The sequence below is a fragment of the Euleptes europaea genome, chromosome 1, assembly GCF_029931775.1.
Source record: "Euleptes europaea isolate rEulEur1 chromosome 1, rEulEur1.hap1, whole genome shotgun sequence".
Lineage (NCBI taxonomy): Eukaryota > Metazoa > Chordata > Lepidosauria > Squamata > Sphaerodactylidae > Euleptes > Euleptes europaea.
In genome coordinates this window covers 19541659-19554751 of record NC_079312.1, presented here as the reverse complement: position 1 = coordinate 19554751, position 13093 = coordinate 19541659, and the positions used below count along the sequence as shown (strand labels likewise).

Genomic DNA, 13093 nt, shown 5'->3' with positions numbered 1-13093 from the left:
AGAGAAGAGTATTACGTTATAAAGCGGGGATGGAGACCTCACACCTTATTTCACCACCCACTCAGGGGCAGATTGGCCATTAAGGCCACTGGGGTAAGTCCTGGTGAGCCGATGGTCTTGACGCCAGGGTGAGATGGGTGGGAACCATCACTGCCATCACCCAGCTGTCCACGCCTTGTGTCAGGTGAGCAGAAGTTCAGAGCAGCTAACATTAGATAAAGCAGAGCATACAGCTGATGCTGCCAAAAATATAAACTTGAGATTAATAATGTCTAAAATACTTAACACTGTCTATTGCCATGATCTGCTATTTCCCTGCTTTCATTTTTAAGAGTAAGTTTCTAGCCTGTTTTGTTGTAGATTTCTAAACGAATTCTAAATGTACAGCTTGCACCTTTCCCCTTTTAACTCTGCAATGAAGAAGGCTAGAGACGAACTTGTTTTAAAAAATGAAGGCTGGGTACTGCTGCATTGCTGCAACAGATTGTAATCGTGTATCTAATTCTAAACTGGGCCACAGAGTGTGGATTAATAGATCTGCACAATGGATCTTGAGACAGGATTGGGGGGGATTTCTCTATAAACTTGAAAAACAAAGCATGCCCACAGAGCTTTCAACAATTTTGGAGTTAGCCAGGCAACCACAATAATGTCGCTGAGCCTTCCAAGTCATAGTGGGGGAGGGAAGGGTAGACTTGAAGGCCAAAACAACCCTGGAAAGTGTCTCATCCCCTCCCCTATCATGGAGGAGGACTCAATAAGGACAAGCCCAGCAAGGACCACCAGAGATTTAGCAGCCACTGAACTCAGCCAAGTGGAGGTCACTGTGCATCCTGACCACACTTCTCCTGGGGAGAGGCTGCCAGGGGGAAGGAAGGAGGGGGGTAGAGGTAAAGATAGGCTGGCTGGTGGGTGGGAAGGGGAGAAGGAAGCAGGAAAAGGGGAGAGGGCTATGGAGGCTTTCAGGGAAAGGAAAGAGAATAGTGGGGGAGGGGATACAGAGGAAAATGAGATGCCCCTGCAAGGCCTTAGAGGTCCCATCCTCCCCGCTTGTAATATTATAATGCTACAATGATCTAAGGTTGGTTAGGTTGGCAGAGAGTGACCTGGCCTTCTGTGCTACCTAGTGAACGCACTCACAGCATAGCAGAGATTTGACCCTGGGTGTCCCAGATCTTTGTCCACTGCTAATAGCCACATCACATTGACTGTCATTATCAATGTAACAAATGGTCAATAAAAATACTAAGTACCCAAAACATTTTCACTGGATAAAAAAAATCTGACCCTTAAAGTTTAGGGCATAGCTTTGGATTTTTAAAATATCAACATGGCTAATAGATTCAGAAAATATAGACTCAGTGGAACGGTTCCTCAGTGGAACAGGCTACCTCGGGAGGTGGTAAGCTCTCCTTCCCTGGAGGTTTTTAAGCAGAGGCTAGATGGCCATCTGTCAGCAATGCTATGACCTTAGGCAGATCATGAGAGGGAGGGAATCGTGGCCATCTTCTGGGAACAGCGTAGGGGTCACTGGGGGTGTTGGGGGGAGGTAGTTTCAAATTTCCTGCCCCCAACCAAGCATCCCTCTCCTCATCAGAGGTAAGAGGGTCTCCTCCCCATCTCCCAAGCCTCACCTGGATTGCCACGGCATGATGACGCCATCATCCGGACCCCCAATCAGCACCAGCTTCCGAATCCGCAGAAGGTTCTTCTTCCAGGCTGCACAGAGTGAGAGGCACAGGTCTCTAAGGCTTGGTCAGCTATCCAACTCCTCACTCACCCATCAATATTCCCCCTGCCACCTCTTCAGTCACTGCTACCCCTTTCCCCGAATCATCCAGCATAAAAAGTTCTCCACCCCTTCACTTGCCAGTAATTTGCAGAATCCTTGCAATATTGCACTGGGCTTTTGCAAAAGGCAGGGGTGGAATTCTATCTCAAGACGATGCTCTCTCACAGCCTTGAACACATGAAGCTGCCTTATTCTGAATCAGACCCTTGGTCCATCGAAAGTCAGTATTGTCTACTCAGACTGGCAGCGGCTCTCCAGGGTCTCAGGCAGAGGTCTTTCACATCACCTACTTGCCTAGTCCCTTTAACTGGAGATGCCGGGGATTGAACCTGGGACCTTCTGCATGCCAAGCAGAGGCTCTACCACTGAGCCACAGCCCCTCCCCTGAGCCTTGACCTCACCCCAATCTGTGACAATGGCTGGCCTACTTTACAGGGATACTGTGAGGATTCCGGAGACGATACAAAGAGCTTTGATGACTTCAGGAAATTCATTTATTTAATTCATTTATTTCCCCACCTTTCTCCTCATTGGAGACCCAAAACATCTTACATGATTTCACGTCTCCTCCATTTTATCCTCACAACAACCCCATGAGGTAGGTGGGGCTGAGAGCATGTGACTGGCCCAGGGTCACCCAGTGAGCTTCCATGGCACGAGTGGGGATTCACCCAGGTCTCTTAGATCCTAACCCAGCATTCTTAACCACTACACAACAATGCCATGTATTGAGGAGGAGGAGGAGAAGAAAAGTTGATTTTTATATGCCAATTTTCTCTACCTTTTAAAGAGAATCAAACCGGCTTACAATCTCCTTCCCTTCTTCTCCCCACAACAGACACCTTGTGAGGTAGGTGGGACTGAGAGAGTTCAGAGAGAACTGTGACTAGCCCAAGGTCACCCAGCTGGCTTCATGTGGAGCAGAGGGGAATCAAACCTGGTTCTCCAGATCAGAGTCCGCCGCTCTTAACCACTACACCACGCTGGCTCCATTGTCCTTCCACCACCACTTTGCTTGAGACCCCACCAACCACCCTTCTGTCCTACCTGCCAGAGACATCAACTAAAATCCTAGTTGCTAAGGAGAGAACGGTGGGCGAGGAGACCACGTGGAGCGGGCGGGAGGGGGTGACGCAAAGGGCTGCAGCCCTCTACCCTCTCAGCCATCTTAAAGAGAGAGGCAATGCCCAGGTGAGAACCTGGAGACTTTACCTGTACACCCACTCTATGAAAAAGAAAAAACCCAGAGAGGAAAAAAGCAGGAGAGGATACCCTGAGGTGGCCACATCCACTAGTGGGCCTAAGCTAAGGAACATCAGATACCTGGTTATGCAGACTCGAGCTACTACAAGAACATAAGCATCGGCTGGAAACAAGTACGTGAGGTTTGCCTACCAAGTACAGCCACTCTTCCAATACCTTTTGCGTTTTGGGGACTGCGGGAGTCTTACCTGTAGCATTGGGATTCAGCTTCTCGTCGTTCAGTAGGGCCAGGAAATTGCTGTTGTTGAGGTAAAGATCTCGATGATGTGGATCTGAAAATATAGAAGTGGGGAAGGGGGGCGAGAGGGGGAGGAGTATTAGAAAGAGACGGAAGAAGTGACGTCTACATCTAGGCACTGCCCAAATGGGGTAGTCCCTGGAAACCTTGGGTTCCACAATGTAAGGAAGAAGAAAGGGTATAAATGCCGCAAGGAGGGGAAAAGATCTTGTTTGTAACATTTTTCTCTTGTCACCCAAAAATGCTAGAACTTGAGGGCATCCAACGAACTTGATGGGCAGTATTTATGTACGTTCTTTATGGTCCACCTTTCTCACTGAGACCCAAGGCGGATTACACAGTTTAAGTCAATATGGTCAACGGGATGTGACATCTTATAAACAATGCAATGGAGTTTTGATTGCAGAAATTTGAAAATTGGAAATTGGAAAACAAGCAGAAATCTGATACAGAGCTGAAACAAGGTTGAAACAAGCATAAGAATTGAAACATGACTCGTTAAATGATGCAGAAATTACCTAGTAGGAGCATACTTACAGCATACTTAACAGCAACATATGACACAGTAGTGTCTATAGTCCCTAATTTCCTTCCCAAAGCATCTTTCTGAACCATTTCCTTACATCAAGTTTAGGACACACAAAAGGAAATACTTGCTTACATAACAAGTGATTAAAATGTGGAATTTGCTGCTAGAGGATGTAGTGATGGCCTCAGGCACAAACAATTTTAAAAGGGGATTAGACAGATTCATAGAGGACAGGTCTATCCGTGGCTAGCAGCTGTGGTGACTGTTCAGAGGCAGCCAGCCACTGAATAACAGTGCCAGGAGGCAACATCTGGAGAAGGCATCAGCCTCTATGCCCTGTCGTTGGCTCTCCACAGCAACTGGTTAGCCGCTGCGTGTGACAGGATGCTGGGCTAGATGGACCACTGGTCTTGACCCAGCAGGGCTCTTCTTATGTTTTTAGGAGGAAGTAGTAAAGAAACTACACAACACAGTCCCCAGCCATGAGGTTGATCACTAATCGAGATCAATCCATTCAATCTAGCCTGCATGGCTAGTTCAACATTTTTTGTCATCCCAAGCGGTCATGCTGTGTCTCCTACCCCACCAAGTCTCCAAGCCTGGCAGCAGCAGCACAATAAAAACAGTTCATGCTTCCACCCGCTACGGGCTGGGACTGAAGCTCACTTCCTAGCTCACTTAGGCCATACCCCTCCCCATCCAGTCTTCCCCACAGCCATAATAGGAGGGACTTGCACCTCTTCAGCAATTGCTACCTGTTTGCACCTCTTCAGCAAGTGCTAAAAAAAGTAAAGGTTCCCTGTGCAAGCACCAGGTCATTCCTGATCCATGGGGTGACGTCACATCCCGAAGTTTCCAAGGCAGACTTTGTTTGCAGGGTGGTTTGCCAGTGCCTTCCCCAGTCATCTTCCCTTTACCCCTAGAAAGCTGGGTACTCATTTTACCGACCTCGGAAGGATGGAAGGCTGAGTCAACCTTGAGCCGGCTACCTGAAACCAGCTTCCGTCGGAATCGAACTCAGGTCGTGAGCAGAGCTTTTGACTGCAGTACTGTAGCTTAACACTCTGCTCCACGGGGCTCCTCAGCAAGTGCTACCTGTTTATAAAGACATGAGAGATGGTCTCTTCCCATCACTGATGGAGGAAGAGGGGGAGGACAGAGGGAAGCAGACAGGGAAGGAACAGGCTGAGCATGCCAGGGGGGCAGCCAAGACAAAAGTCCTGTCAGTTGTTTTTTGTTGCTCCAGAAGGTCGAACCAGAACCAACAGGTTGAAATTAAATCAAAAGAGTTTCTGTCTAGACATTAGGAAGAATTTTCTAACAGTTAGAGCAGTTCCTCAGTGGAACAGGCTTCCTTGGGAGGTGGTGAGCTCTCTTTCCCTGGAGGTTTTTAAGGAGAGGCTAGATGGCCATCTGTCAGCAATGCTGATTCTATGACCTTAAGCAGATCATGAGAGGGACGGCACCTTGGCCATCTTCTGGGAACAGCGTAGGGGTACCTGGGGGTGTTGGGGGGGGGAGGTAGTTTGGAATTTCCTGCATTGAACAGGGGGTTGGACTAGATGACTCTGGTGGTGCCTTCGAACTCTATGATTCTATGGAACCCTAAGCAGCTGCTTGACATGTGAACCAGCCCTGCATGGCCGCAAGATGAAAGCAGAAAGATGCTCACTAACCTACGCACTCATGACAACTCGCACAAAAGTGAGCCAAGTAACACACAGCAGCAAAAAGACAACGTCCTTCCAAACATGAGCAAGACTCATCCAAAAAGTCACATCAGGCCAAGGGAAACTGAACTGGACAAATCACCTGTTTGTCGTATTCCTGATGCCTCAAAAAGGAAGGAAGGGGACAAACTTTTTCATTTATATACCTCATTTGTACATTGTTTGCCTCTCTTCCATTTTATCTAGACAATAACCCTGTGAGGTAAGCTAGGCTGAGTCTGTGTGACTGGCACAAGGTTCCTCTGAAAGTAAGTTTTCATGGCAGATTTAAGATTTGAACCTGGGTCTCCCAGATCTGAGTCTCCACTCTTAACTACTACACTAGCTCGTGAGACACCACGTGCAGCAGAAGTCCAGAAGTGAAGAGAACTTCCAATGGGAACCTACAAGTTTTAGCCAGCAGCTGTCTCTTCTGTAGGATCTTGTGAGCGGGTTTAGTGTGCAACTAATTAATTCATAAAACTGTGCAAACTACTTTCTCTCTACATACATGAAGCTAACTGAACAAATGAATGTGCTAAATCAGTGATAAGTCATATGAATCTCACCATTCCAGTAGTTACAGATAGAGAAATCCTGGCCCAGTTGTGTGTAGCACAAGCGATATAGATTGGATTTCATGTGTTGGGGAAAGAGCCATTTCAGGTACTTGGTGTCTGTATGGAAAACAGAAATGCAGTGAGAGAGGACATTACCCAGCACCATTGCCTTTCCCCAAAACTACCCCAGCCCCGTATTCCCCCCGTTCTGACATGTCTCCATTCCGATTCATACTTTGACCCCAGCCCAGGCCGGCCCACCGACAGAGGCAAACCAGGTAACCGCCTGAGATACCATAATTCCTCCCTTGATCATATACATTTAAAGCTACATTAGCTGCTGAGGCACACTGAGGCAGCGTGTCAGCTGGACGATACTGGTGTAGTGGTTAGACCAGGGAGACTCACATTCAAATCCTGCTGTGGAAGCTTACAGGGTGACCTTAGGCTAGTCACCTTCTCTCAGACTAACCTGTCTCAAAAGGGTAGCTGTGAGGATAAAGGGGAGAGGACGATGTGCTCACTTCTGAGCTCTTCACAGAAAAAGACAGATAAAAACGTGATCAATTATCTTCCGCGTTCAGAGGAACACAGCTGAGAACTTTGCCATTTCAATAGGCCCAGAGCACAAAGATGTAAGAACGTGAGGGAAGCCATGTTGGATCAGGCCAAGGGTCGATCGACTTCACAGAGATCAACCAGAAGACTCTGGGAAGCCCCCAAGGAGGAAAGGGGAAGGAGGATCTTATAATACCCCATCTACCTCCATCTTGTCTATTCCTACTGGCTGAGACTACCCAGGACCTGAAGGAAAAGAATGTTTTTTTCCTAATTCCTGCTACCCAAGATCTATAACTGGCTACGCCAGGGACTAAACCATAAGATCTCTTGTGCTCTGCCACATAGACACAGCACTTCTTAACATAGAAAAATGCCTTATAACTGAGTTGAGAGTACAGGTTCATGTAATTATTCAGGAATGCCAATCCCTATTCGATTGGCAGAGGCACAAAAGGGTACTTTGCCCAAGAACTCCACGGTCTCTGAGCTGGAGATGCAAGAGGATTGACCCAGGGACATTCTGCATCCAAACTACGTTCTCTACCACCACCAACAAACTTGATAAAAACAGTACACCTCTCAGTGCATCCTGACACAAGGGGACAAAGCAACATTTTAATTCACTTAAGAGCCTGGAAGTCGTTTTGGGCCAGCCTCATCCAATCTTTCCCCTACTTACCCCCATATTGTCCCATTTGCGGGGAAGAGAGAGAGATAAAGGTATCCACGTTGTGATCGGGCATCGTGGAGAGGATAGCGCGGCAGATCAGCCCTCCTGCAGGTCCGAGCAAAGAAAGAGTAATTTTAGACTCAGATTACCATTTCCACTATGAACCACCAGGGGGGAGAGTAAACTTGGACCGTTTGTTCTTGGAAGATTCAATATGGCAGCCCTCCAACCTTGCCTTCCAACCTACTTTTTGTCTCTGCCAAGTAAGCCACCTTCTTCTGATTAGTCATGCAGCAGGCCTCTCTACATTAATTAGTGAACTTTGTTAACCCCTGTTCGAGAGACTGCGGGGAGGGGCTACTTTAAACTCTTTATTCATTCTTTCCTCTGTAGAGAGAGACACATTCATTCATTCATTCTTTCCTCTGTAGAGAGAGTTTTTCCTGGGAGAACCCCTGATTCATTTGGGGATAGGAGAAGAAATATCTCACAGATTCTCAATCAGCTGTCTTTCAAACACCTAACAAGAATGTCTAAAAAGTCACTGAATTTAAGAATAATTCCTCTTGCCCTCAAAAGAGGTTGCCAATCTCCAGGTGGGGCCTGGATATCTCCTGGGATTACCACGGCTCTCCAGACCACAGAGATCAGTTCCCCTAGAGAAAATGGCTGCTTTGGAAGGTGGACTCTACGGAATGGGACCCCACAGAGGTCCCTTCCTTCCACCAGCCCCAGCCCCTAATCTCCAGTAATTTCTTAACCCAGAGTTGGCAACGCTACCCCCAACTTGGAAACGGACATATTCCCATGCATTTGGGAAAAAAGTGTCTTCTCCCTATGCCTTTAAAAAAAAAAATGCTCCTTGATCGATTTTAATTTAAATTAAACACACTTTCATAGAATCATAGAGTTCGTCATACAGGTCATCTAGCCCAACCCTTTGCTTAATGCAAGATCAGCCTAGAGCATCCCTGCGAAGTGCTTGTCCGGCCACTGCTTAAAGACTGCCAGTGCGGGGGAGCTCACCACCTCCCTAGGTAGCTGATTCCACTGTTGAACAACTCTTACTGTAAAAAATTTTTTTCCTAATATGCGGCCGGTAGTTTTCTGCCCGCAATTTAAACCCATTATTGCGAGTCCTATTCTCTGCTGCCGACAGGAACAGCTCCCTGCCCTCCTCTAAGTGACAGCCCTTCAAACACACACAAACAAACCTGTTCGGTGACAATTCAGTAAAAAATGTTCCAAATCTTTTAAAGGATGGATGACAACCAAAATTTTAAAATAGCATTTGCGCTAATGTTATTGTCACTATTGGTACAAAATTCAGGTGTTTCAGTGCAATCCTATGCAGAGGTACGCCCTTCTAAATCCATTGAAGTTAATAGGCTTAGAAGGATGTAACTGATGCAATTCCACAATGTAAACTGTGGAACTCCCTGCCCCATGATGTGGCGATGGCTGCCAACTTGGAAGGCTTTAAGAGGGGAGTGGACATGTTCATATAATCTAACAGGCTTGTGTGGCATACGTTTTCCTGGAGTGGAGTCCACCATTGCATGCATGAAGTGTTTATCCTCAGTTGAAATTTGTAAGCAATTTGGGGGTGGGGTAGAATAAAGCCAGGAAGCACAAGAGACACAGCTTGGGACATATTTGTGAAAAGCAGAGCTAAAAGACTGGTTAATAGGGCTGCCAACTCTGGGTCAGGAGCCCCGTGGCGCAGAGTGTTAAGCTGCAGTACTGCAGTCAAAAGCTCTGCTCACGACCTGAGTTCGATCCCGACGGAAGTCGGTTTCAGGTAGCCGGCTCAAGGTCGACTCAGCCTTCCATCCTTCCGAGGTCGGTCAAATGAGTACCCAGCTTGCTGGGGGTAAAGGGAAGATGACTGGGGAAGGCACTGGCAAACCACCCCGCAAACAAAGTCTGCCTAGAAAACGTCGGGATGTGACGTCTCCCCATGGGTCAGGAATGACCCGGTGCTTGCACAGGGGACCTTTACCTTTACCTTTTTTAACTCTGGGTCAGGAAATTCCTGGAGATTTGGGGGCATAGCTGAGGCAGGGCAAAGTTTGAGGAGGGGAAGAAAGATCATCAGGGGTTGAATGCCATAGAGTCCATCCTCCAAAGCTGCCATTTCCTCCAGGGTAGATGATCTCTGTAGTACAGAGATCGGTTGTAATTCTGGGAGAATTCCAGGCCTTGCCTGGAAGTTGGCAACCCTAATGAGTAATCGGTCAACTACTGTTCTCCATGGATGACTGCTAGACTGCTCTTGTACATGTTGGAGCTTTGCACAGTAATGTCACAAGCCACAGCTCTTGCAAAAGATCTTTCGTGGCCTTTGGGTTCCACTGTCTGTTCTTGCTACATAACCATGCCGACAGGTCTGCCAACTAAGGGAAACATTTCAGCATCAGCTAAAAAGCCAGTTGAAATTCACAAAAGCTTCTGCCTCGAGACTTTACAGCGTCACAAGAATGTGTTTTTTGTTTATGTTTCACTGCAAAAGGCTCCTGGAATATTATCATTATAATAGTTCCACGACCAGAATCTTAAGGCTAAAAAGCACACAAAGCTATGTCAACAGGGCTCTGATCCTTCCCAAACCTCATCTGAAAGCTTGCAATGTTTAATTTTCTTTTGAAATTGCGTCGTGGAGGTGTGGGAAGAGCAGGGGAAATGCTTCTGCCTTTGAGCGCTTAAGAGAGGTACGATACACCCTCCTCGGTAATAACGATTACTATGAGCAGACAAGAGGGTCAACTCCAGAATTTGCCAAGACGGCTCCCACACCTCTACCATTCCACCAGTTGTTCAGGAGGTCATTTTTCTAAAGAGAACAGGGCTGGGGCATAGCGAAATGGTCCAGGACGATGCTTTTTATAACATGAACGGATTGTCTGCATTGTTGTCTTCTTTTGTAATTCCATTTTCTGTATTGTTTGGGATATATCGCATCCAAATCCTTTTTCTTCTTGCATTCTTTTTGTAACCTTGGCCCTATTGTTTATTTATTTATTTATTAGGCTTATAACTCACCCTCCCCAGCAAGCTGGATCAGGGTGGGTAACTGGATCAGGGTGTGTGTGTGTTAAGTGCCATCAAGTTGCTTCCAACTCATGGCGACCCTATGAATCAAAGTCCTCCAAAAGGTCCTATCTTTGGCAGCCTTGCTCAGATCTTGCAAACAGAGGGCTGTGGCTTCCTTGAATGAGTCAATCCATCTTTTATTGGGTCTTCCTCTTTTCCTGCTGCCCTCAACGTTTCCTAGCATGACTGTCTTTTCCATATATATAGTCATTAATAAAACCAAACAATAAAACTCTAAAATTCCCAACATGATGGCGCACTGAATCCCAAGTATACTGTAGGCACCATACAGGTGGCAACCCTTCAATCTACATTATTCCCATTCAAGGGAGGGAAGGGGGAGGAGGCCAGTAAAGAGGATGTAGGCGGCTGTTCTCAGTTGTGGGCCTGATGGAGAAGCTCCATCTTGTAGGCCCTGTGGAACGTTTTCAGGTCCCACAGGGCCCTGGCGTTACTGGGCATAGCATTCCACCAGGTCGGAGCCCGGGCCAAGAAAGCCGCAAGCTCTTAGGGCCAGGGACCACCAGCAAGTTCTCGTCGGACGATTACATTGGGTGCTGGATGTCTTACACTGTCTTATTATGTACACGTGTGTCGTCAAGACACAAACGATTTAGGGTGACCCCCCAAGGGGCTTTCAAGGCAAGTGAGAAGCAGAGGTAGTTTGCCCTTGCCTGGCTCTACAGAGCCTTCCTTGAAGGTCTCCCTTCCAAGCACTGACCCTGCTTAGCTTCCGAGACTTGACGAGATCGGGCAATACCATGCTGCCTTCCCTCCCACTGCCTGATTACATTGTTTAATATCGTGTGAAAGGCAGAGAAGAAAGGCAGGATATAAATAAACAAAATCATCGCTGAGTTTTTGCAGAACCTCGTGAGTCAAGATTGGAGAGAGAAGGGTGTCAACCTCTCCACGTGAAGCCCATCTTGATCAGCCCAGGGAGTCTAAAGATTAACGCACTTGCCCACATTACCTTGCGAGTAACAGATGAGGTGGACCCCGTTGACGGCATTCTGCATAATGGGGTATATGACTTGTCGGAACCCCTCCACTTGCATCCAGAGCGGTTTCAAGCTCTCCGTGCGATCGAACAAATCGACAACCGTCACGTTGGTTCCTGGGTGGGTCTGGAGAGAGGCGGGGGAGAAGGAAAAAGAGACAGCGTGCCAGAAGGAGTCAGAACTACACCTGATCCCTGACTTCGGGGGGGGGGGGAATCTTCCTTTGCCTGAGTAATAATGCTCACTCGTGCTACATCTACCATGTGAAAAGCAGCCGGATGGTGCCTGCTCAGAATCCCAAAGCAGTCAAGAAAAGGTGCGCTTACCTTGAAGGCATTCTGAGAAGGAAGGAAATGCCACCTTTTCCTTTCTGCTATCTCTCCTTATCTTACCCAGCCTATCTTCCCTGGCAGGTGGGAGAAGGGAAGCTCTGTCACTTCATCCCCTAGAAATCCAAATTAGTGCCCTTCCAACATCTAAAAGATGTCTGCCGCCAAATCTTTAAGTAGTAGCAAAGTGAGGGGTCCAAAGCGCAGCTGTGCAGCCAGAGTTAAACCCTAACCATGCCCTCCCCCGCACCTCCCCCAAAATTTCAGCCATTTTTCTCCCAGTGGGGCTTTGGGACTAGAAGTGAACCCTTGCTGGGACAAATCATGAAAGATGGTTTGGGATAATAAAGCCAGATAAAGGGATGAATAAGGTAGCCAACCTCCAGGTGGTGGCTGGAGGTCTCCTGCTATTACAACTGATCTCCAAGTGACAGAGATCAGTTCCCCTGGAGAAAATGGCTGCTTTGGAAGCATTATACCCCACCAAAGTTCCTCCCCTCCCCAAACCCTGCCCTCCTTAAGCTCTACCACCAAAATGTCCAGGTATTTCCCAACCTGGAGTTGGCAACCCTAGGATGGATCAGGGCCCTTCTCCCATGCACCCACCAAGACATATGCCCTCTGGCTTTGATAAGTGTCATAGGCTCTTTCTTGAAACCAAGGGGACCCCTACTAACTCTAATGAATTTGGGGAACCTACTTGGTTGGGTTTTTTGTTTTTGTTTTTTAAATGTTTTTATTTGCTTTTAAAGATATGGGGCACAGAAAAGAAAAAGGGGAAAGAGAAGAAAAGGGGATCCACCCTACTCATAACTTCAGAGGGAGAAATAAATGCTGTTTACATTTTGTTTACATTCTTAACTTTTACTAGTATACTCTTGCTACAAGACTGTGTGCTAATCCTCATTTTATACTTAAATGCTTGGTTTCCGTGGATTTTGATAGGGGATGTTTGATAAATTCATCTTTTCTTGTGTAGTACGTGCTCATAATTTTGTAATTCAGTCACCGTGCCTGCTTGGCGCCACCCTTCATGGCAGAACAAGTGGTTTATGACTAAATGCCTGTCTGTCTAGCTGTGAGTTGTCGTAGATACAGCCAAGATAAACGATAGTTTTTGCTTTAGGTCCTCAATTCTGGTGATTTATGCTTCCTCAGAAGGGTTAGAGGCAGCACCACACTGTGCTTTAAACTGCATGTGCTTATCCACGCAGGCGCACAAACACAAACGTTAGAGCCAGTGTGGTGTAGTGGTTAGTAGCGGTGAACTCTAATCTGGAGAACCAGGATTGATTCCCCACTCCTCCACATGAAGCCAGCTGGGGGACCTTGTGCTAGCCACAGTTAT

At 47.2% G+C, this 13093-nt stretch overlaps 1 protein-coding gene across 1 annotated transcript in view; it reads right to left on the bottom strand.

Moving 5' to 3' along the window:
• The window catches only part of PPT2 (palmitoyl-protein thioesterase 2), a 65060-nt gene that overhangs the window by 1366 nt on the left and 50601 nt on the right, over positions 1-13093 (bottom strand). Inside the window, exons 3-7 of the mRNA XM_056862742.1 lie at positions 11389-11542; positions 7332-7427; positions 6101-6208; positions 3244-3327; positions 1635-1719 (exon numbers count right to left, since the gene is read on the bottom strand). Coding sequence (XP_056718720.1) covers positions 1635-1719; positions 3244-3327; positions 6101-6208; positions 7332-7427; positions 11389-11542 — 527 coding nt within the window. The remainder of the gene's footprint in view (positions 1-1634; positions 1720-3243; positions 3328-6100; positions 6209-7331; positions 7428-11388; positions 11543-13093) is intronic.